The sequence below is a fragment of the Choristoneura fumiferana genome, chromosome 7 (assembly GCF_025370935.1).
Source record: "Choristoneura fumiferana chromosome 7, NRCan_CFum_1, whole genome shotgun sequence".
Classification (NCBI taxonomy): domain Eukaryota; kingdom Metazoa; phylum Arthropoda; class Insecta; order Lepidoptera; family Tortricidae; genus Choristoneura; species Choristoneura fumiferana.
The window spans coordinates 1,936,501-1,961,874 of NC_133478.1; the positions used below are offsets into that span (position 1 = coordinate 1,936,501).

General features: G+C 41.1%; 1 protein-coding gene and 1 pseudogene across 1 annotated transcript in view; one reads left to right on the forward strand and one right to left on the reverse strand.

The window, feature by feature from the left end:
* Window positions 1-14,816, forward strand: part of shtd (anaphase promoting complex subunit 1) — a 33,866-nt gene extending 19,050 nt beyond the window's left edge. The window contains 14 exon segments of the mRNA XM_074089797.1: window positions 25-187; window positions 1,172-1,351; window positions 1,539-1,636; window positions 1,639-1,723; window positions 2,909-3,127; window positions 4,654-4,777; window positions 5,669-5,870; window positions 8,364-8,477; window positions 9,291-9,424; window positions 10,434-10,682; window positions 11,717-11,994; window positions 11,997-12,133; window positions 13,606-13,726; window positions 13,729-14,816. Coding sequence (XP_073945898.1) covers window positions 25-187; window positions 1,172-1,351; window positions 1,539-1,636; window positions 1,639-1,723; window positions 2,909-3,127; window positions 4,654-4,777; window positions 5,669-5,870; window positions 8,364-8,477; window positions 9,291-9,424; window positions 10,434-10,682; window positions 11,717-11,994; window positions 11,997-12,133; window positions 13,606-13,726; window positions 13,729-14,039 — 2,415 coding nt within the window. The 3' untranslated portion in view covers window positions 14,040-14,816.
* Window positions 14,817-17,565: 2,749 nt separating this feature from the next.
* LOC141429488 (chymotrypsin-2-like) lies at window positions 17,566-25,099 on the reverse strand (annotated as a pseudogene).
* Between the last annotated feature and the right edge of the window lie 275 nt (window positions 25,100-25,374).

Sequence of the window (25,374 nt, forward strand, 5' to 3'; positions counted from 1 at the left end):
ACGAGTGTCGTATGTTGTCGACAGGGCACGCAGGAGATGTCCACCGAACACGCGGGCTTCCTGATGGCCCTGGGGCTGAACGGGCACCTCCGGGACATGCCGTTCATGAACATATACGAGTACCTCGTGCGTTGCAATGAGATGATCAGCGTCGGACTGCTGCTGGGCATCGCCGCCACTTACAGAGGTCACTGCTGGTATTCGTACATAACCAATTTTTTCTCCAACATGCTCGGAAATGGCTGCGTTAATGTGGGTGACACTATTAACCGGACGTACAATACCGACATGATATTTTTTGTGTACACGCCCATAGAAACTCTTGTCAGTTTGACACCAGATGGAACCAGATCTCACGAAATGGAGACATGAAGTTTCTCATTTATGGCTCCCTACATAACTTCTTGGCCTAGGCCATGAAGTATGTATGAAAATCCATTATTGTCCGCTGCTCTAACTTTTTAAATTTGCTTACTAACATTAAACTGACGCAGGAAAAATTACAAACAGCCATCCACCACTACTCTAAGCATTTGCGATACGATGCGATGCGATGCATGGATAAATGGATGGATGGATGGATGGATGAAATATTTCCTCACATTGTTTGAGAAAAGCACTATACAAACCTCGGCCAGAACAAGGATTGCTGGAGTCATTTTATCCTACCCCGAAGTCTACCCCGAACTCGTCCATCATTCCCTTACTTCATGGCCTCTGCACTAATGTACTATTGATGGCTGGAGCCTCCTTTTAAGTTTGATCAAGGCTGTGTCAGGGGGTACCGCTGCTCCATAATTATAGTCGAATTATGTTTGTGTGTACGAAGATACCGTTCAACAGGTAATTTGCTTAGCGCGCCGCCGGTCTCGCAAGTCCCCGGTCGGTCTCGTTTATCGTCATCTTGGACATAAGCCTCCCCCATGGAACTTCAGTTGCTTCGGTTGAAAGCGGTCTGCATCCGCCATAACGGTGACTCAACCAGATCATCTGGCAATTTTTTTTCGTCTTCCGTCTTTCGGTTCTCTCGTGTTATAATGATAATTATGAACCCCAACTCGGCTTGATGTAGTCGACGCTGGTCTTTTATTTGAACCATTCACAGGTGTTTCAGGTGGTTTTCTCCTGTTTTGTGAATGTTAGAAAAAATTGAACAAATTTTTTTTTCCAGGCACAATGGACCTGCAAGCCACGAAGATGATGAGCATCCACCTGGAGGCCTTACTGCCGCCCTCGCACGTGGAGCTGGACATCCAGCACGGCATCCTCGTGTGCGCGCTGCTGGGGCTGGGCCTCGTGTACCAGGACACAAGACACGCACACCTGGCGCAGGTGCTGCTGATGGAGATTGGTCAGTACGGTACATACAGCACGGGGTCCGTTATGACTCACAACATTATATTTTTTAAGTCATTCATTCAATTAAAAGAACTACGACTTTCTTCCTTCCACGCATAGTTAACCGAGTGGCAAAGTAAAAGGTTTGGATTTCCGCAAAGTGACACCTGAAACCATCCCTCCATTTCCATCTCTTCCAGGCAAGCCGCCGGGCCCCGAGCCGGAGTCCTGCGCGGAGCGGGAAGGCTACGCCCTGGCGGCCGGGCTGGCGCTGGGGCTGGTGATGGTGGGCGCGGGGCGGCGGGGGGCGGCCCCGCCTCGCACCACGCGCTCGCGCTGCGGACTTACATGCTGGGGGGCGAGCGGGGGGCGAGACCCCCCACAGGTTAGACTCCAGCCTTTACCCACTGTTAGGGCTGCCACGTACACTCGGAATTCCGTTTCGGAATTTCGAACGCAGTAAAAGGAAATAAACGTATGTGTGTGATTAGAAAAAACATTTACGTACATATTCGATACACAGGAAAAAAAATACATTGGAAATTAAAAAATAAATAAAAAGAACATCCAATGGTATAAATACGGTATTTGACTATTTTGTATATGTTTTATAAATTAAAACTACACAATGCCTGTTATCGAATAGAGAAACAGTTTTTAAGCTACCTTTACAAATAACAAAGTTATAAAGGTTTGTAATTCAAGATTAAACAGAGATAGACATACTGGCATGTGACGTCACACGCCAGTACCGCCATACTTGCTGCATAGAAAACAGCGTTTGAGAAAGAGACAGGTATATAGATTTTTCAAAAAATCACTATAAATCCAATTTTCAACCGATTTCAGTTTTTTCTCCGCTAAGCACTGTCTGTACATCTATATTTTCATAATAATATTAAGATATGGCAAATTCAGGAGTTGTCAAATACCGTATTGAGCCCCACACACGGCATAGTGTTGAGGCAAGGATCAACATTGGTTTTCAGTGGAACATTTAAAAAATAAACATAAAAGAAAGAGTAACAACACTTAAAACTTTCGCATTTATAATATTGCTTTCTTTCTTCGTTTTGTTGCTAGCTAATCATTTTGTATAGTTACCGTTACCCGGTGTTTTAATGAGGGCTATCGCGAATGAATTCGCCGCTAGAGGCGCTAGTGTAGCGTGAGGTCTCCGAAATGTCAAATCTCATAGTTTTTGGGTGAGCTACGCGGGTTTATTCATAATTAGTATAATTTTGTGAATATTTTGCAATATCTGAAATTAATTATGGCAAATATGCGTTCCGGGGCAATGAATGTCTGTGTTTTGAAAAAGTTTTGTCTTTCGGAAACCTTTGTCCTCCCATTTTTCCGAACAAAACGGGGGACTATGCAACACTGTGGCATGCTCGATATTTTTTTGGTACGGTTTTAAGGTGTATTAAATATGATTTTAATCTAAACTTTGTTTTCACGCCCGTAATAACAGACTTTGAAAGCCATACTTAAAAACCTCACGCAACAGTGCGCCATCTAGTGAGACCAAAAACGATAGCCCTCATTCCACCCTTTTATATCTGCTCAGGCGTCCAACGCGACAAATACAAGCACAGCTCGTACGCTATCCGCGAAGGCAGCAACGTGAATCTGGACGTGACGTCACCAGGCGCCACTCTGGCCCTCGGCCTCATCTACCTCAGGTCCAACAACGAGGCCATCGCCAGCTGGCTGGCCCCGCCCACCACGGCCTATCTGCTGGACTTCGTGAGGCCTGATCTACTGATGCTGCGGATTATAGCTAGAGGTGTGTTTTAATCGACCCCAAAAAATATTTATGATAAAAACTTTTTTTTGCCAACTGTACTTTTTGTTGGCTGTAGCATGGCCCACCAATCCCTACAAACTATATTTAATACAAAAGAACAGCAATAGATGGCACTACTATTAACATTTGTAAATTATATAATGTGAATAAGCCGAATTAAGTAGAAATATTAAGATTAAAATAAAGACTAGCATATTTTATAAACACAACTTCACATCAACCTTAATTCAACTCCTTAATTTGAAGAAAAGAAACACCATAAAAATAATAAATTGAGAATACGATAGTATAGGCTACATGTGGCTACATTTCAGCTATGAAGCTTTCGTAGTGTTTTGCAATTGTGACGCTAGATGGCGAATAACCGGAATGCGCTTGCTGGGCTTGCCCCGCGCTTGCTCACATTCGTCGAAACTATTTGAGAGAAACATGCCATTCTCTTCTAATGACGTAAATAAGACAGAGACATCATGCGTATCTCTAGTCGTCTAGGCTCAGTTGGTGAGCTTGTTGGTTGTTGTCAGTGTACCGTATCCTTAGTGTCTCACTAGATGGCAATCGTGTTATTTGTGTTCTCACTGGTGCCATCTATTGGAAAATCGAAGAAAAGAAAAATAGCCAGTTGAATAGCCAGTATTAGGGTGATACCATTTGCTTGTACTAGTGGGTGTCTCTGTTATATATGTACTCTGTGGCTGTAGTGTACTTGCATTGTTTAACAAACTACATATCCGTATCACGTCTCGTAGGCATCCACCAACGAGATGGACGGATGACCTTTAAAGCCGTGGGTTCACGGTGGATGCAAGACGCTTCCAACCGAACCAACTGGAGGTCTATTGGGGAGGCCTATGTCCAACAGTGGACGTCCTACGGCTGAGATGATGATGATATCCGTATCAAGTTTCAAGTCGATGCCATTAACCGTTGAAGAATTCCGTCCTGCAGAGAGTATATTGTCTTGTCACTATACTAACATAAATAAGTCAAGTTTTAGGACCTTGTGCAAGGTCCGCCCGGATTGTCACCACCATCTTGCTCGCTAATCCTACCGTGAAGCAGCAGTGCTTGCAGTGTTGTGTTTCGGCGTGGAGAGTAAGACAGCCGGTGAAATTACTGGCACTTGAGGTATTCCATCTTAGGCCTCTAGGTTGGCAACGCATCTGCAATACCCCTGGTGTTGCAGATCTTTATGGGCGGTGGTGATCTCTTACCATCAGGAGACCCACTTGCTCGTTTGCCATCCAGTAGAATAAAAAATAAAAAATAAAAGTGGTCGGAAATATTTTGCAAATTCTTTATGTACTGCTAAAACGCGATTGTTCCGTAGATTTTTTATGACATCACATCATTAGTTTACTATTCATTTATTTCAAAGCAAGTAAAAATCTAATATTAAAATTAATCTGGTCTTCCAAATTAAATGTTTTAATAGACTCTTCGGATTATCGGTTAATGATGTCAAATACCCTATGTAAGAATTCTGTTGAACTGTTCTCCCCCAGGCCTCATAATGTGGGACAGCATAGAAGCGAGCGAGGAGTGGATAGAGAGCCAGGTGCCTTCCACCATCCGGCCGTACTGTTTCGTCAAGCCCACCGACGAAAACGTTGACTACGAAGCAATGAAGTGAGTTGATAATCCAGTTTCCAAATTTACGCTACAATTTCTTGTCGTTAAATTTCACATTTATAGTTATTATCTGCCTTAGCTATGATTTGCTCAGTTCAGTCGCCTTGCCTATTTTCACCGTTGCTTCCCATAACCCACCTAAATGTGGGTCGATTGAGGCAATCAACTTTTTTTTGTTTGTTATTCTGTTCTGAGAGGAGGCCTGTGCCCAGCAGTGGGACGTATATAGGCTGGGATGATGATGATGATGATATTCTGTCCTGTTGTCCAAGAGTACGGTGTCAAATTCTTTAAAAAAACTGTTGTAAGTAAAACCTTGTTGAAAGTCCGAATGTAATGTTTGTCAGAACGATCGTTTGTCATGACTCTTTTTTCTCTGAATCCTATAATTGTTCAGAATTGTTATAAAACAAACCTAACCTAACCTATTGTGAATGTGAGTGAATAAATGTCTTCTTTCTTTCTTTCTTTAGTTTTCTATAGGATGACCATTTAAAATTTTAAAATAAACTAAGGTTTCAGTGGGAATAAAAATATGGCACGATGATTCTAGTCCATAAAATAAAGGGTTAGTAACTACGACAATAACCCTCCTTCGGACAGTCGGGTAAAAATATACGCTCGATGAATTTTAACCTTTTGAACGCCACGGTCGGCAAAACGCGACAGCTGAAAATCGTGCCATAGGTACCATGTCGGCATTACGTGGCCGGTGGCGTCTATGGAACGATTTTCTGATTTTTTTTTTGTCGTCTATGGCCGACCGTGGTAGCCAAAGGGTAACCACAGAAAACATAGAAATCCATAGTTTTAATGATTTGTAAAGGAGTCGTAACCATGGCAACGAGATACAAGAAACAGTTGATCGATCCATATCCCTTTTTCCAGCCAAGCGTACTGCAACATAATAGCAGGCGCGTGCTTCGCTTTGGGCCTCCGTTTCGCGGGCTCGGGCGACGAGGACGCCCGCGACGCCGCGCTTCACTACACCAAGCTGTTGTTGGCCGTGCGCGGCAAGAGCATAGCCGAGCTGGCGGGACGCTCCACGCTCGAGGCTTGTCTGTGCGTCTGTCTGCTGTCTGCCGGCATGGTGAGTTGCAACCTAGTTGTTGATAACCTAGCCTGTCATCATCATCCCAGCTCATAATGTATACGTCCCACTGCTAGCTACGGGCGCCATCATGTATATTTCGGAGCCGCCAAGGTGATCAAAATTTTCGATACATGAACTCTAAACGTTTATTAAAAGTGTAAACAAACCGATTTCATCAAAATTCTTGTATAAACACTCACTGGATCGAATCAATAACACATTTATCTATAATTCGTGTCGTTTAGGGGCATACATGTCCAAATGTCAGAAAGTCCAGGTGTCACATTGTCCATGGTCAAAAAGTCCGAAGGATGAAACGTCCTAGTGTCTAAAAGTCCTAGCGTCAAAAAGTCCATGGTCAAAAAGTCCGAAGGATTAAACGTACTAGTGCCTGAAAGTCCTAGCGTCAAAAAGTCCATGGTCAAAAAGTCCGAAGGATGAAACATCCTAGTGTCTGAAAGTCCTAGCGTCAAAAAGTCCATGGTCAAAAAGTCCGAAGGATTAAACGTCCTAGTTCTGAAGGCCTGAATCCCATAATGTCTCATTGTATAAAAATATGACTAACAGAACTAAATGATAAATATAAATATAACTGAAATAGATTAGAGAGCTAGATTGCTCATCTGCATTATTTCCAGTCTGTTATCTAACACCCTGAGATCCATTCTCAGTAAGATCCAGATGCATCTATGATGCTTCGTACATGTCGTGTCGAGTCGACAAGAATTGACCAGCTGATCCAGTCATGCAGATGGACTGGGCCCTCATTCTACATTGTCTCTTTCCATATTGTTATCGTTTGTCTACGTGGTGGCAGCTCTTATTGACTTGACAGTAAAGGCGATCGAGTCGAAAACAATTCGATTGCAATAGGTGTAAACAAAACCAAATTAGAATGAGACCCCTGGACTCTCGGACATATGGACTATCCGACATTAGGGCATTATAACCTTCGAACTTTTTGACAATGGACAATGTGACACCTGGACTCTCAGACATATGGACTATCCGACATTAAGGCATTATAACCTTCGAACTTTTTGACAATGGACAATGTGACACCTGGACTCTCGGACATATGGACTATCCGACATTAAGGCATTATAACCTTCGGACTTTTTGACCATGGACAATGTGACACCTGGACTTTCTGACATTTGGACATGTATGCCCTTAAACGATTCGTGTCTTTTAACTAGATGTCTAATCACATTTTTCACTAAAATTCACTTGATTTCAATATTTATTTTTCATTTGAAAAATCTTCGTCAAAATCTGACGTTATTTCTTGATTGAAACATGTGTATAATCTGTAGTAGCATAGACTAGCGTAGAGATGGTGGAAAATTTGACATTTTAAAAATCGATTAATGCGCGGATGATTAAGCGATTTTTATTTACTTTCCTTAAAAATTAAAAAATAGTTACTGCTTTTATATTTGAATAAACAGTTTTTGGAATTAAATCAAGTATTGTAAATAATAAAATAGAGAATAATACTTTGATCTATTCAATTTATAAATTAATCGATTTACTGAACAGATTAATTATTTTGCAATAAGTTCTAGATTTCTCATCATTGAATGTCTGTGGTTGGATAAATGGCGTCTTTGTTTACACTTTTCATAAATTGGATCGAAATACAATATAATACCTTAACAATAGAGTGCATGTGCCGATATTTTTGAACACCTTGACCGTTCCGAAATATCTGATAGCGACTGTACAGGCCTTTCAGAATGAGCGGATTTGGGCTGTATAGTTATCATGCGGACCGAAAAATACCGGCAGTCGTATCTCGAACTACCCGCACTTTTTATTTGTCATCGCATCACACCGTCCCTCCGAAGATTCATTCCTGTTCACGTGGCAGTGAACATAGCACTGCGACATCAGCACCACGATTTGGACAATAAACTGCACAATCGCATCTAGCACGGGCAAAGTGCTAAGCTAGATTTCATTAAGTTAACAAAATACTTATTAAACGACGAGTATATTTACGTACTCACACATAAGCAGAATTTAATATAAAACTTGTAAATTTGTAAATAAACTCTCTTTGGGTTTGGAAGTCGACGCTGTATCATTTACCAGGTTTCCATCACTGTGGCATAAGACACCTTCAGCCTTAATTAGTTGCATGAGTCTGTGTAACTAGCAGTGATTATCCCACTACCCTATCCGTCTGTAACCCGTAGGTCTCATGGTGCAGACATCCCGACTTTATTTATTTATATGTATTGAATCTATGGTAGGGTTAGGGAATTAGGGCTTTAGGGTTGTTTAGGGCAGTAGGCGGTAGGTTTTGTAGGTTTGGTAGGTTTACAGCCCTCCATAGATTATTCTAGTAAATTCCCCACAGGAATTTACAATTCCGAAATCTTAAAAAAAACACGAACGTTTCAAACATAGGCTACGATTTATTTATAGGTTGATCTTACAGTCGGGTGTTTGTTTTAAACTTGATTGAATGCTGTATGTTGTCAGATAATGTGCGGGCGCGGCGACATAGCGGTGCTGCGATACTGCCGGCGGCTGCGCGCGCGCGGGCGCGCCCCGCCGCGCGCCAGCCCGCCGCCCGCGCTGCCGCACGGCGCGCAGGTCAGTGCCTAACCCTCAAACCTGAACCCGGCTGACTTTAGCCAGCCGGCCAGTACCCAACCACATATTTAAAAAACAAAACTTCATCCTCGTCATGCCCGACCTCCTGCGATGCTGCGTATTTCATAAAGCATTTTGTGCATATTATGCGTTTAAGAAAAAAAACCCTTATAAAAGTCATGAAATTCTCATTGGTCAGTTTAATTTGTCATTCAGCAGACGATAACTTTTGATTGGTCCGATTGCCGTTTCAGCGCACCGGGAATGAAATTCTGAAATGTATTCTAAAAAGTAGTATCGTACTCTGAAGTACATATATTGATACGACCTGTTACGGTAATGTGTTACATTGTTGTCGTGCCTTGTGAGCCATAAACGAGTCAGCTGTTAATGTCCACATCATATAGACAGTTTTGCGTACCGGATTTAGGTTATCTATGGCCACATTTTCGAGCAGTGCCGTGACAAAGTATTATTACATACATACATATTTAGAATGGCATAATTATTAGCTTTCATTTCAAGCCCAATGCAAATTATTTTTTGATTCCCTTGCCTTATTTTGTTTCGCGGACGCCATATTGAAATATGATATACCCTGTGTCACTCCGATAGCTATAACGAATCTATGGATACCTATGGATATCGGAGACGGCTAGCTTGGTCTTATCTCTGGGAAAACGCTTACTATCGAGTTTTAGCCCGGGCAAAGCTCATTTAATTTGAACATGCTTCGAAATGACAATAAAGGTTCAAATTTAAAAACATTTCTTTGTAAGAACTGGTTGGTTGGTATGGTTAACTGTGTTTCAGATGGCTATACACTGCACGATAGGGCTCCTATTCCTGGGGGGAGGCCGGGCTACGCTGAGCACGTCGGCGACCTCTATCGGCGCGCTGGTGGCCGCATTCTTCCCCAAGTTCCCCACACATAGCGAAGACAACAGGTACTGATCGATTAATGGACACAAAAGAGAATACACACATTTTATCTGAACTATAATATGCCCTAAAATTGCTAAAAGTGGCTCCGAAGCGGTAACGTTTCGTGTGCTCTGCCTACCCCATTTGGGAATACAGGCGTGATGTTATGTGTGTGTGTGTGTGTGTGCGTGCGTGCGTGCGTGCGTGCGTGCGTGCGTGCGTGCGTGCGTGCGTGTGTGTGTGTGTGTGTGTGTGTAATATGCCTGTACTTCATATTTAATACGTGTATGACATTAACATGAATAACCACGCATGCAATGTACATTGGGGAATGGATGAAAATTTTAGAAACGCTTGTACCTTTTTTATCGATAGGAATAACCTTTATAATTAACAGAAAAAAAAATCAGATTTTTAAGTACTTACCATCAATTAATTTTAATAAATTAAAGAGTTTTCTTTGCCGGCAAATTACGATAGTCCAGTCGGTTACGGGTTGTTCCAAAGCCCAGAACAAAAAAAAAGAAGTTATGTGTCTTTGACTCGTTCGTTTTGATTGGTGACACTTTACCGGCCCGGATAATACCAACGTGGAAATACCGACCCTGTTTTTCATGTACACGCCCATAGAAACTGACATGAGCCTTATGGAATTAGTTTACGTCAAATTAATGACATGTCAACTTCGGATATCTATAGAGCTGTTGCAACTACTAGAAAAAGGATAGTACCCTCTTTTTCCTAAAAATGCCATCGTACAATTTGAAGTTTCGGGGGGTTTCAACAACTCTTTATTATATAAATTTCATCTAAATGCGTCCGTACTCTATTGCACCTGTACAACGACTGACAAACGTCACATAATTAGTGTGTGACAACGCTCTACGAAGCCGAAATTAGCCGAGTCTCGTTCCAAAAACCGATGTGCAATTTTTATGTTAAGTTCACTTTAAAAGTAAAACTGCTACTTCGAGAATATCGCATTTTCCCTGTAAAAGCAAACAGCAAAATTTATATTTAACTTAATTCCAGATACCACCTCCAAGCCTTCCGCCACTTGTACGTGCTAGCAGTGGAGCCGCGACTCATCCTCCCCCGCGACCTGAGCACGGGCAAGCTGTGTTACGCGCATCTCCAGGTCATCGACCTCGCGGGCGCCGTCACCGAGATGAAGGCACCCTGTATCATACCGGAGCTGAACACCCTGAGGGAGGTCAGGATCAGCGACCCGCGCTACTGGCCGATCACCTTCCAGAGGGACAGGAACTGGGACCAGTTGAAGTTAGTCTTGCATTCGTACGATATTGATAACTATCCTGCCCCCTATGCCACAAAAGCTACAATTGTACATAATTGTCACTATTTTGAGTTTGTATGATAAGTTAACAGTTATGTCAATTAGAGCTAACGTTTTTTGTCTTTCTAGATGGCGCCACACTGTTGCGTGAGGTTTTAAAGTGTGGCTTTCAAAGTGTGTTATTACGGGCGTGAAAACAAAGTTTAGATTAAAATCATATTTAATACACCTTAAAACTGTACCATAAAAATATCGAGCATACCACAGTGTTGCGTAGTCCCGTTTTGTTCGGAAAAAAGGGAGGACAAAGGTTTCCGAAAGACAAAACTGTCTCAAAACACAGACATTCATTGCCCCGTAACGCATAATTGCCATAATTAATTTCAGGTAATGTAAAATATTCACAAAATTATTCTAATTATAAACAAACCCGCGTAGCTCACCCAAAAACTATGAGATTTGACATTTCGGGAGACCTCACGCTACACTAGCGCCTCTAGCGGCGAACTCATACGCGGTAGCCCTCATTTGTAGCACTTGTAATTTTTGTGGGTATTGGGCTGAATTTAACTGTCTTATGCATTATTTTGAAAGTATAATACAGTCAATCAGTGGCGGATTTGCAGTCTTGGCTGCCCTAGGCCCCAGGCCATGTATTTAACGGCCATGTAGTATTTATGTAGTTTAGTGTGACGTCACACACCATGACGCCAGTATTTCTCTTAGAAAATGCAGAATGCAGTTTCGTTTCTTATTCAAAATAAAACAATGTTTCCTAAGGAAGGAAACTTTCCTTTAAGTCAAATTATTAACTGAAGGATTTAAGGCAGTTTCCGTTCAGGGCTCATCATTTTTGTCCACTTTGTATAATAATGATAATAAAATAATGAACATACTGACTTAAAATTCTGCACACATATTTAAATTAAACGATAACACAAGCACAGTCACCCAATAAGCTTGTATTAAAAATAACCAAACCTTATTAACTTCAACTTATTCTATCTTCCATTTCCAGAACATTCCTCGAATACACCTGGTGCATCGACATAAAGCAACGCGCCGGCTGCCTCTCCTACTTGGACGACCCTCAAGGTTTCCTCACCATACTCGCCCAGTCTCTCACCCTGGACAAAACCAACATATGGTCCGTCATACCAGACAACATAGAACTGTTCACCAACGACGACAGAATCAAGAACTTTGTGCGGCATTATCTGGCCAAAGAAAGCACTGGTGCCATATGTGCTGATTGCTTGTTGATCACTAAGAAGAGGAAAGGCTTGAAGAATGAAGGATTATGCCGAAGCAGTGTGTTTGCAGGACTTATAGTAAGGAGGAGAGGGAATATGTCCAGGGGCTGAGTATGGTGACGTATGAGTGTGTGGTGAAGGACATATTGTGCGCGCTGCCCATTTGGACTACGTTTTTGAAGGTAATAAACATTGACTAACCTTTGCCCGAGACTTTGCTCGCGTGTGATAATATTATGTCTTGCAGGTGAATTTGTATATCGAAATTGTACTTAATACGGTATTTGACTATTTTGTATATGTTTTATAAATTAAAACTACACAATGCCTGTTATCGAATAGAAAAACTATTTTTAAGCTACCTTTACAAATAACAAAGTTACAAAGGTTTGAAATTCAAGATTAGACAGAGAAAGACATTCTGGCATCTGACGTCACACGCCAGTACCGCCATACTTGCTGTATAGAGAAAAGCGTTTGAGAAAGAGACAGGTAAGTATATAGATTTTTCAAAAAATCACTATAAATCCAATTTTCAACCGATTTAAATTTTCTCTTCGCTAAACACTATCTGTTTTTCTATGTTTTCATAATAATATTAAGATATGGCAAAATCAGGAGTTGTCAAATACCGTATTGTCCAAAAATTACGTCGTCACCTTCATTTTGTATGCAAATGTCATGTTTCTGAACTTGGTGGTTGAGATTTCGAGATTTGGAAAGAAAGAAAGAACACATTTATTAGTGACAATATGGAAAAAAATGTATATAAAACGGCGCGTATCACGAAATATTTTTTTTGTGTTATTCCGTGAGTCAGCCTATCGACGTACTAAATTTCAACCCTATGGGACGGATTAGTAATATTTTTTTTTAATTGGGATTTTGAATCGGGCAAAACACTTTGACACCATTAAATTAACCAGTAATCCCTAGACAACTTTACAATAATACAAACTTTTTTGCTGACTGTACTTGCATTGTCAACTAACTTACATTATGTAGGTATACCAAATTTCAAGTCAATCCGACTACTGTAAGTGGATCAAAATTAACTTGCAAGATTTAACAAACAGGGCAAGGGGTCATCCATAAAGTACGCCACACATTAAGGGGGGGGGGGCAAGCGGTTTGTGACACGGGAACAAAATAATTGCAAATTTCATAGCAATACGTGTGACAAGGGGGAGGGGGGGTTCTAAAAGGGTCAAAACTAGTGTGACTACTTTATAGATGGCCCCCAAGTTAAATAAAAGCTTGTAATTAAAAATCATTATGTATAGTTATTATTATAAAACAGGTTCTATTTAAATGATATTGTACCGGATAATTTCACGTCTAAACTAACCAACAATAAGTTGGAAACCCCGACTTTGTCACTTGAAAGTCAAATATGTCAAAAACGGCTGAACCGATTTTGATAAAACATATCTAAGAACCATCGCTAGAAAACCTGCTTTCAATAAAAAAACGCATTCAAATCGGTCCACCCGTTTAAGAGCTACGATGCCACAGACAGACACATAGCGGTCAAACTTATAACCCCTCTTTTTGCGTCGGGGTTAATAGTTTAGCTCGACGTATTATGTATTATATTGTGATATGTGTGACTCTCACGGTAGTTTCATGTTCAGGTTCTACTTTTTTTTTACAGATAATAAAAACAATGAAGACCAACCCCTCGACGTATCACATATGGCAAGTGAAGCTACTCCTTGCCCAAATAGAAGCGCACAACCGCCGCTCCATAAACGACATGACAGTCGACGGGCAAGACCAAACGAGCCTCTCATGTCCAGCGAGTTCACACTCTCCATCAAGCAAAAAGTCGCCAACATCTTCGACAGCTGGGAACAAAAAATAACCCCCTACCTACGCAAATATCTAGGCTTGCCTGGCACGCGTAAAATCTCAAACACAGACGAAGATGTCAAGAAGATCTTGAGCTGTTTTTTAATTTATCACGATTTGCCGCGGAATGTGTTGAAGAATGTCGATGGAGACTGCGAGTTGGGGTGTATTTTGGCGTTGGAGAGTCTGGCGTTGAGTGCGGAGGCGTTGCATAAGATACAGACGTTGGTGAGATGATTGAGGGCCATGGAGAGCGGGTACGCTACTAGATCGCGCTGCCGCGGTTACTGTGACCACGATGGGCATTGACTTTAGTGGCTGGCTCAAAGTGAAGTGGAAATGGTGGAATTGGCGTTAGTGAATTCAAAGTTTTTAAATACAATTAGTTACCCAGCGTCTTTTATAAATTTTCTAAGTAATCTGGCGAATATTAGGCCGTTTTGACCGGTCGGTTAAACGTCGTTAGCATTCCACGTTTATAAAGCACAGCAGAACGACAAGTCGCGACAATACGGTATTTGACTATTTTTAGGGTTCCGAATCCAAATGGCAAAAAACGGAACCCGAAACTATAAGAACTATACTGTTGAAACTTGGTAAGTAGATGTATTCTGTGAACCGTATTAAGATTTTCACACAAAAATAGAAAAAAAAAACAATACATTTTGGGGGTTCCCCATACTTAGAACTAAAACTCAATTGTTTTTAAAGCAGTTATCGAATACATACCTAGCAAAGGATGTTTTAAAGCTAGTAGTATTTTCAATAATTACAATGAATATTGTAACTTATTACTCAAGAATAAGGTAGGATTTCCAAATCAATGTATGTGGTCGCTAAATCGTCTCTGCCTTATAAAGGGTTAATAACATCTGCCAAGACACTAATGACAAAAAAACGCTGCAAAAACGCTGAATATTCACCCAATCGCAGCAGGCGTCGTGTTCGACCTCGTATTAGTCGATTGGGAAACGCTTATGTAGATTGAATAGTTTCCTGGGTAATAAAAGATTATTCTATTTAGTCGTTAGATTGCCAGAAGATAATGGACGCGTACTTTTTTCTTCTGTTAAAAAAAAAAACTCAAAAGAGCGCGACAAAGGACCATGGGCAACTTTGTATGGGAAGTGTACCAAAAACCAACAGAGCTGAGTAAATTAAGATTGGTTTTTTGGAATCTTTTTGTATTTTTTATTTCAATTCCAAATTTTTACTTTTACGGTCATCCCGTAAAACCGAAATTGAAAATACAAACTGAAATATAGATGCACAGAAAAAACAGAAAAATAAGACCATCACTGGGAATCGAACCCAGGTCCTCCACCAAAACCAATCTTAATTTGATTGCTTAGAAACGATATCTCTTGTCCGGGTGAGCGGTTAGTTCCAAAGGAATGCCGAAAAAGTTTGAGGGCTTACGGCATAGATGTCGCTAGCGTCGCTGCTTAAGTGACTAAGTAAGAAACACAAGCTGAGATATGAGGTGCATAGGGAAATTCGTGTCGGTACCGTTGACCATCAGTGGTGTAGCGGTATAGCACGCGGTACGGATTACCGAGGACCTGGGTTCGATTCCCAGTGATGGTCTTATTTTTCTGTTTTTTCTGTGCATCTATATTTCAGTTTGTATTTTCAATTTTTAACAGAGCTGAGAACTACTCGTATGTCATTAAATAGGTATTTGCGTGTACTTCATTTCATTCTATGGGCACCAAGTTCAATGTGGCAGGACCTTATGCAAGGTCCGCCCGGATTGCTACCTGCCGTGAAGCAGCAGTGCTTGCACTGTTGTGTTTCGGCGTGGAGAGTAAGACAGCCGGTGAAATTACTGGCACTTGAGGTATCCCATCTTAGGCCTCTAGGTTGGCAACGCATCTGCAATACCCCTGGTGTTGCAGATGTTTATGGGCGGTGCTGATCTCTTACCATCAGGAGACCCACTTGCTCGTTTGCCATCCAGTCGAATAAAAAAAAAAGCTGAGATATTCAAGTTTTATTCAGAGTATTATCTATGAGAAACTGTGTCTGTTTTACTTGGAAAGTTCTCCTTATAATGGCTTTAAAATCCTGGAGGGTTGTTAAGACAGATTGACTCGTGTTACAAGTTGTGTAAAATAAAAATATGTTTTCACACCTCTCCTTCAGAAAAGTAACTTTTCCTCCCTGACGAGAGGGAGCAAAGTGTAACTTTTCTGTTCAAGGCTTTTCTAAGTGTTTTATTGCAAATGCAATTTTTTTAAGTTGATAATTGAAAAGCCACGTCATTATCTACGCTGGTTGTTCTTTAATAATATTTAGAATTTATTATTTTCAAGTTTCTTCATGCTCGGTGTGAAAAGTTGTATGAGCGACTCGGGAGCAAAATTATTTTCATCTTGGGCGTTAACACTTGAATCCCTCATTACGCTCAGGATTCTATTGTATCCTTCTGGGAATCCTTCTTCTAGGAATCCTTCGCTACATTCGGGATTCAATGTACGCCCTCGCCGTAAATACACCATTTTGCTCCCTTGTGACACAAATAACTATTGTAGCCTTAACATCGTTCTCCATGATTTCATACAAGCAAGATTTTATATATGGTGTTCTACCGATATTCTCCAAGAAAAACTCAGTTGCTCATAGATATTTACTCTGACTAAAATATGTGTCTCAGTTATGCCATGGAATTCAACTGTGTGCCCCCATAGTACGAAATAAAGTAAAGTATATAAGTAGATTAGTGATCTAACTCTCAGCTGTGTTGGTTTTTGGTCCATTTTGACGCATGGTCCTTTTGGGACACGCTAGACATCACGGCGTGCTAAAAAGTGTGCGTCACGCGGAACTTTGGCTGGCTATATCATCATTATCCACTAGTACAGTCAACGTCATAAACAAGTGATCACTTTTGTACCTTGTCATTTTAACGTCACGTTTGAAACGACATGCGAAATTGTGTAACAACTGAAAGCGACAAGGTATAGAAATGATTACTTATTTATGACGTTGACTGTACGACGTACGACGTTGTACAGTCGAATCATTTGATTTCTGACCTACCGTAGAACGTTCTCACAGTGTGTCACAGTGAATTCCCTTGTCAAGCGATGCGATTATATGACTTTTTCTACGAAAAGGTTCCTCAGTGGGAGTCGCGATTCAGTTGGTTCGATAGTACACTAACCATGGTTTATTATATGTATATCCTAAGATCGCAAATATGTATTAAATATGAATTTGCAGGTTGGATCGACTTAGTATAAGTAATACATGTACAGTGTTAGTACAGCGAATGAGTGATATAAAATAATTCATGATAATTATAACATTTTAAAATAACAACGTTTATCATTTTGAAACGTAAATAAAAATATTCAGTATGCGAGCGTTTATTCGGTATGATTTTCGCGGGCACATTTTAGATTCTGTTACAGTTTACAGGTTATCTAGTAGAAATACAGGACGTCTTAAAAATAATAGAAAATGTCATCAAATTCTACGGGCCATTCATAAAAAAATGTGACCACAAAAATTTACCCCAATCTTCATCCACGTTGTATGAAAAACACTCGTTCCAAATTTATAAATAGCAACCTTTTTTCTAGCTTTATTTGGGCTTGTTATTGTCTAAGGATTCACCATGATTTAGTAAAATCATCGGAGCCGGGGCGGGGAGCTAGTCGTGAATAAACACAAAAATACCCTTTGCTTATTTTTAAAACATAAAATTAAGGGTTATATTCAAGAGACTTCAGTGGATGCGTAAATAAAATAAAACATAAAAAACTGAACAATTTATTCAAACCACAGATTACAACTATTCAAACGTCTAAAAATATAAAAGTAAAAAATAGGAGGGTAGTCGAGTGAATAGTGTTCAGAAAAGTAGGGTGGGTAGTTGGTTCTGGTTAGTTGGTACTGGTTAGTAACGACATTCTTTTTGTTTGTCAACGGATTTGTGCTCGTGTGTGACTTTGCGAATGAATTCGTAGAGTATTTGAATTGAATTTTATGTGATGTTTATGACAGTTTGGCCTATAGAACAAATTGTCGTTGTTGTTATCTTATAACATCTTATAAGACATATTGTTTTATGTAGAAAAGGAGAGCGGGTTTCCTGCTTGCTAACATAATATGTGTCCCACAGCGTTTGTAACGAAGAAGCAATATAAAACTAATTCATTTCAATAGTTTATCTAGACGACATGTGTGAGCAGCCAGTCTCTGTAGGCGCTGACTCGCACGAACATGTCGGGGGCGCCGCGTGCGCATGGGAAGCCCCACGAAACGATGCCGATCTGCTGGCTGTTGTCGACACGCACGAGCGCGCTGCCGGAGTCACCCTGGAAGTATAAATGGGGTTAGGTAAGGGGGAACTAAAACTGCTGCGGAATAGAAAGAGTTCGGAAAAACATAGTGGGTGTGGCACGCGTGCCAAAACTACTAGGGAGCCAACGAATTAAAAAAAATGGTCCATTAATCAGTTTCAATAGATTTGTTGTGGTTTGACTGGATGACTGGTTTGATGATGAAATATACATTTCAGGTCAAGTAACCATTAGGCTTTTGGATTCCGAAGGCAAGCTCACGTCTGCCGCCTCCAAAGTTAGCTCACACGCACTCATGTCACGCTCTGAAAGCAGAGCGGTACCGAGGGCATGGTATTGCTTCCGTTCCCATAAGCTCTATGGGACGCGGACAGAGTCCCGGGCAACCAGCTAGTACTTTCATTAACTTACGTTGCAAGTCCCGTGTCCAGGCGAGTGGAACGTGCAAATCTCTATGTGCGGCTCGACGGGCGGCGCGCGGGTGTTGAACTCGACGGCGGCGAGAGCCACCTCGTCCACGCAGCGCTGCCCTCGATCGTGGACAGCGTCAGCTCCAGCAGCGTAGTGGACAGGGAGCCTCCTTGCTGCAACCGGAAACAAGAGGTTCAAAGCAGAAGATAATGAGGGCTATCTTTTTTGTCTTTCTAGATGGCGCCACTGTTGCGTGAGGTTTTCAAGTGTGGTTTACAAAGTCTGTTATTACGGGGGGGGGGGGGGAACAAAGTTTAGATTAAAATCATCCATCATCAACCACAGTGTTGCGTAGTCCCGTTTTGTTCGGAAAAAAAAGGGGGAACAAAAGTTTCCGCAAGACAAAACTGTCAAACTTTTTGGATTTGACAATTATTAGATTTAATAATAAACACAGTTAAAATTTACCGAAAGGCCCACGTACACAGATGCGTGATACCAGCATCGTCTAATCACCCGTGGCAGCATAAATTAGCAGCTTTTCATTGTTATGTACATAGATTGTTAACTGTACCTCTTTCTAGGGAAGATTTTGATTTAGAGTTAAATACTATTTATCAGATAGCGTTGTCGAATGGTTATACTAAATCAATGGTCATAGTTTGGTTCAGAAGAAGCAGGCACGGATAGTGAATAGCATGCTTTACGCCGTGTTACCATCGCAGTCTTCTAACAAATATAGGTGTAGCATTTCATACGTTGGTCGTTTGTCTGATAGAATTTGTGGTATTTTAAAATCAAACAATGTTAAGGTAGCCTTTAAGACTAACAACTCTTTGTACTCTAAACTTTGTAACCACAAAGAGAAGGTAGATAAAGGAACTAGATCGGGTGTATACAAGCTCACTTGTAATGACTGCAGTAAAGTATATTTGGTCAGACAGGACGCAGTTTTAATGCTAGATTTAAAGAGCATGTTTCGGCATATAGGAATGAGCATCCTGATAAGTCGAATTTTGCAAACATTTGTTGGAACTAAATCAATCTTTATCGGACTCCGATTCGTATGAAGTGTTACATTATTGTGGCAAGGGGTTTCGTCTCGATGTTTTAGAATGCATGGAGATAATTAGATACAACAGTATGGGGTCTATTATTAATGAGCAGGTAAATTTAGTTTCATCTCCCTTGCTACGGCTTGGATCTAATTTCAGCAATGTTAGTTAAAAAAACATGCCTTGACAGTAAATAAATAAAAAATCAAGGTAGTTTTGAAGGACGGTTAAAAAATTATTAATATTTGTGGGTAGTTTTGGTTTTGTTTCATAAAACGTATGTGGGTAGGTACTTGGGGAGTTACAGTTACAAGTTAAAACGGTGGTTGTGGTTCGTTAGTCTAACAACTGGTAGCATGGTGTACGGTTGTGTCACTCTGAAGATGAGCTCTGTTTGAGTTCGAAACGCGTCAGTGTAGTGTGGTGGTGGTGATAGATGGGTTTGTGTGATTTGTGTGTGTTCTTACAGTGTGGAGGTGGAGGAACTGCATGAACACGCATATTTTGCATAAGCTTAGCTATCGTAAGGTCGCGGGTGAGCAAGGAAATTATTTTAGTTCATAGACAAAACTGTCTCAAAACACAGACATACATTGCCCCGTAACGCATAATTGCCATAATTAATTTTAGGTACACGATAATTTCTACAAACCCCCATTTTTTGAGCATTAGTCTTCGTTCTGTGATGATACCGGACTTACCCTAATTCTGCCCCATCCAGCAACTCTGGAGACAACCCCAGCGCCAGCCTCCGCGAAGCTCAGCGGCACGAAAGCCACAGTGTTGGAGGTGACGACGTTGGCGCTGGTTATCAGCAGGCCGATGTCGTTCTTGATGTTCGCGGACACGTAGTGCTGGTGGGTCACGTTGCGGGCGAGGGTGTACGACTGCCCACCGAGGTTCCACCGGTTGGTGCCCACGGTGACGCGGAGAGAGCTACAAATATATATATTTTTTTTAAAACTAAGAACACGCTTTAATGATGACTGCTCTGAGATCCTGGATACTTCTTGGTCAAATTACGACCTAAGGGTATTCTAACAAACCCAAACATGCTTACGTTGTTCTGTTTTAGAGTTCCAGTGCCTAACTTCCGGTTTCATCATCATAGCGGCTAAATAGTACCATTATTGTATTGTCATCAGAACTACTGCTAAAGGTTAACTGAAAGAGATCCCTTTAAGGGATAATTTTGCTGTTAATTTCATTCAATGTTTTTTCATCACACTTGCTCGTAAACAGTGTCGAAACATGCAGGCTACTTTGGTTGCAACCCCCCAAATAGAACCCTCGACCTTAATGTGCTTGTCATGAAGCCAGTGGTCGGTAAATGAGTCAATGTGCGTACTGATGCTGCTGCGCGCGCTGCTGCAGGACCGCACGCACACGCGCGTTGCGGCGCATGCTGCGGGAGGGGGAGGGGGAGGGCGGCACTGCCAAGAGCGCAGCATAAGGTATCGCCAATATTTGGAACAATTATATTTTTTTCTTTTAAAAATATAAAAATTTACTCGCAAATGTGATGAAAAACATTGTATGTCGCACGGGCGGTACTAGAATTACGGACATCGACTCATTAAAGCCCTCAGTCCTCGACTTCGGGCTTCTAATAGACTCTCGTTCGTAATTCCTTATTTACCGCCCTTAAGACAATGTACTATTATGTACAATAAAGAGTTTTACAATACAATATAATACGACACTACGCATAAATGCCTACTAAGATTTTGGCCGCTCAGTGTATAGTTTCAGAGTTGCAGGCGAGTTGTCGTTCATTGTGGCGTAGTAGGGGGAGGCCTTTGTTCAGCAGTGGACGTCTTCCGGCTGATGATGAACGCACGATCTCCTGGAGTTCTTGTACTACCTAGTTAGACACTAGGGAGCAGTTCCCAACAGACTCACTTGTATAGGATGTCAAAGCTAAGCAACGTAAATGCAATGCGCGGTCAGCATAAGATGGTGGAGATAACAGAGCCTAGAGGTGAGAGAGGTAACTACTTCGTCTAACAGTCCATCTGTTAGAGTAAAATTAAATGTAACTTACTTTGAGAGCGATCCCAAGCTGAACACAGCATCAATGCAATGCGCCGCAGTTAGTACAGTTCTGGTGGAGATCAAGGAACCTCCGCAAAGAAAGCTTCGGACCAGCAAGCCGTTGGAAAGGGCGACCATGTAGGGCACGCTGCCTTCTGGCGCCTGAGTGCCGCCCACTATGCGAGCATTCTGGTCCGCATGCACGAAGAAGTCCACTTCTTCAGCTGGAGCTGATGGTAATGCTGTGGGACAAGTATGAGTTTTAATTTTAAATCTTTGATATTAGATGTTTAGTTGCATGTATAAAATATAACTTGTTCATAAGGACTTCGTTTCTCAAGCATAACGTATGTCTCAAGAGAGATTATTCCATTATAGGCGCTACCAACATTATAAAAATAAAATGGTTGTTAGGTATAGAGTAGGTTTTTTTTTATTCGACTGAATGGCAAACGAGCAAGTGGGTCTCCTGATGGTAAGAGATCACCACCGCCCATAAACATCTGCAGCACCAGGGGTATTGCAGATGCGTTGCCAACCTAGAGGCCTAAGATGGGATACCTCAAGTGCCAGTAATTTTACCGGCAGGTAAGTTAATTTTAGTTTTTTTTTTCTGTTATTGTTTGGTTATTTGTTTGTATAAAGGAATAATTATCGTTATCAGTAAATAAAGTTTACCCAATTTTATAGATCCATCATCGAGTTCCATAGTTGTTTTTTATTATATTTAATATGACATTGTTTAGAACCAAAATTCACATTTTGTCTTCCAAAAATACATCTCTTCAATTTACCTACTTTTCACTATTAAATAGGTATACATTTATGTTGTAACGACGAAATATACCTATCGTCCTTATACACCTCGTTCCGATTGTTCTTGTCGTCAACATCCTCATAGCTCTATAATATTTCAAAACATACTAATTACTTGATGACGACGCTTAATGGAGTGAATGAAAAAAAATAACAGTGTTTTTAATATCGAAAATACAAACTGAAATATAGATGCAAAGAAAAATCAGAAAAATAAGACCAGCGCTGGGAATCGAACCCAGGTCCTCGGCATTCCGTGCCACGTGCTATACCATTACACCACCACTGGACAGTGATACAGACACGAATTTCTCCTATGCACCACATGTCTCAGCTTGTTTGTTTTTCTTATTTAGTCACTTAAGCAGCGACACTAGCGACATCTATGCTGTAGCCCTCATCGAGAAACTTTCAGGACCCCACTGGAACTAACCGCTCACCCGGACAAGAGATGTCATTATTAAGCAATCAAATTAAGATTGGTTTTGAAAAAATTTGGAATTGAAATATAAAATACAAAGAGATTCCAAAAAACCAATCTTAACAGTGTTTTTGCCGAAATTGAAGAGGTTTTTTTTTTTCAGCGATATGCTCAATCATTTTTCAAGTTTTATATAATGTCAATCGTGATTTCTATTTTGACATTGGAAACGAGCGTCGAGCGATTTCATGTGGCCGCGGCCTTATAATCAAAGCTGATAGCGATAGAGTAACATTCTGATCAATATTAACACTCATAAACGTGACTAAAGATAACAGCATTAACTAAAGGTTATCTTCGGATTAGGCCTCTTCAACGGGATAAGCAAAGCACCTAACTCCTTAGATTCATAATAAATTGAGTCTACTGATATAAATACTGCAACAGGATTATTCATAATCATCAATCACGGTCGATAATCGCTGTATAGGTATTTCAGTCATTTAGCAATAATCATGACTTCGTAATATACCTACATAAGGTACGGTACATACCTACCAAAGTTATATATTTAATATAGTTTACCCGCGGCTTAGAATTAGAAATGATGATATCCGCAGTAGAACTAAGGTTACCGACATAGCCCGAAGAATTGCGAATCTAAAGTGGCAGTGGGCGGGGCACATTGCTCGCAGGACGGATGGCCGATGGGGCCAGAAGGTTCTCGAATGGCGTCCGCGGACCGGGAGACGAGCTGTCGGTAGGCCTCCAACAAGATGGAGCGACGACTTGGTTAAGATCGCGAGATCGCGGTGGATGCGGAAAGCACAAGACCGGTATGAGTGGAGAGCCTTGGGGGAGGCCTATGTCCAGCAGTGGACGTCTTTCAGCTGACATGATGATGATGATGATGATGACCCGCGGCTTCGCACGCGTAAATCATTAGATACAGCAGTTGAATTGAAATTACGGGATTTTACAAAATTCCCGTGGGAATTCCCGAAAATTACATCGTGGTTTTCATTGACATTGCATTAAAAGCCACTATGCCTAATTTCGTGACTAAGCCCAATGGTTGTTATTTCGAGATTTTAACTCTATCCCGTGGGAATATCGGGATAAAAAGTAGCCTATATGTTATTCCAGATGTCCAGCTATCTATGTATATACCAAATTTCATCCAAATCCGTCCAGCCGCTTTAGCGTGTAGGAGTGACAAACATACACACACAAACTTTCGCATTTATAATATAAGTAGGATACCTATATTGTATTCATGTTAGGAGACAAACGAGCAGGCGAGTCACCTGATGAAAGCAATCATCGTCGCCTATGGAACTCCACAACATAAGTTGAGTTATGGATGTTAGCCGGGCCTTAGAGAGAAGAGTAAGTATTTAGGCTCGTTTTTTGAAAATCCCCAACTTGTTGTTGTGTGTTATAACATCGATGAACTAAAAGAATTTCCTTGCTCACCCGCGACCTTACGATAGCTAAGCTTATGCAAAATATGCGTGTTCATGCAGTTCCTCCACCTCCACACTGTAAGACACACACAAATCACTCAAACCCATCTATCACCACCACCACACCACACTGACGCGTTTCGAACTCAAACAGAGCTCATCTTCAGAGTAACACAACCGTACACCATGCTTAGACTAACAAACCACAACCACCGTTTTAATTTGTCACTGTAACTCCCCAAGTACCCACATATATTTTATCAAACAAAACAAAACTACCCACTAATTATTAATAAATTTTAACCGTGTGTTAAGCGGCTCGTAGACGGGCCATATTTTCACTGCAATTTGTGGCCGGCAACTATTGGTGTCCCTCTCTTACTCACATGTTAGGTCTCCCTTACGAACCATTTTGTCGGCATAGTTTACAAATATATTCGTGCAAAATTACAGCTTTCTAGCATTGATAGTCTCTGAGCAAAGCCGCGAACGGACAGACAGACATGGCGAAACTATAAGGGTTCCGTTTTTGCCTTTTTGGCTACGGAACCCTAAAAAGTATTTCACTCAGCATTTGTCGATACATTAAAATGCAAAGACGCTGATGTTCAGTGAATCCGATGACAAAGATAGGACTTTGACTTTAAAATATAAGAGGAGAGCAACTATCAACTCACCCAAACTCCCAACGAAGAGAGATATCAGCAGCACTCCTATTTTGTACGCCATCTTGTTTGTCTACCCGCGTCTGACCATTGAACGGACTGCCGCCGAATATATAACGCGCACTATCTAATTAGTAGATATCCTGATTAATCTGATACTAAAACTTATTGATTAAGCAGTAGCTAATGATGGCTTGATTGTTTTTAGGGTTCCGTAGCTCAAAAGGAAAAAACGGAACTCTTATAGGATCACTTTTTGCCCGTCTGTCTGACACACAGTGAAGACCCTTTTTCTAGGGTATCAATCACATCATCATCAATTCAAAAACCACAAACACAAAACTATGGATTAAACGAAAAACTGCTTATGAAAGGAAACAGACTTATCGCATTT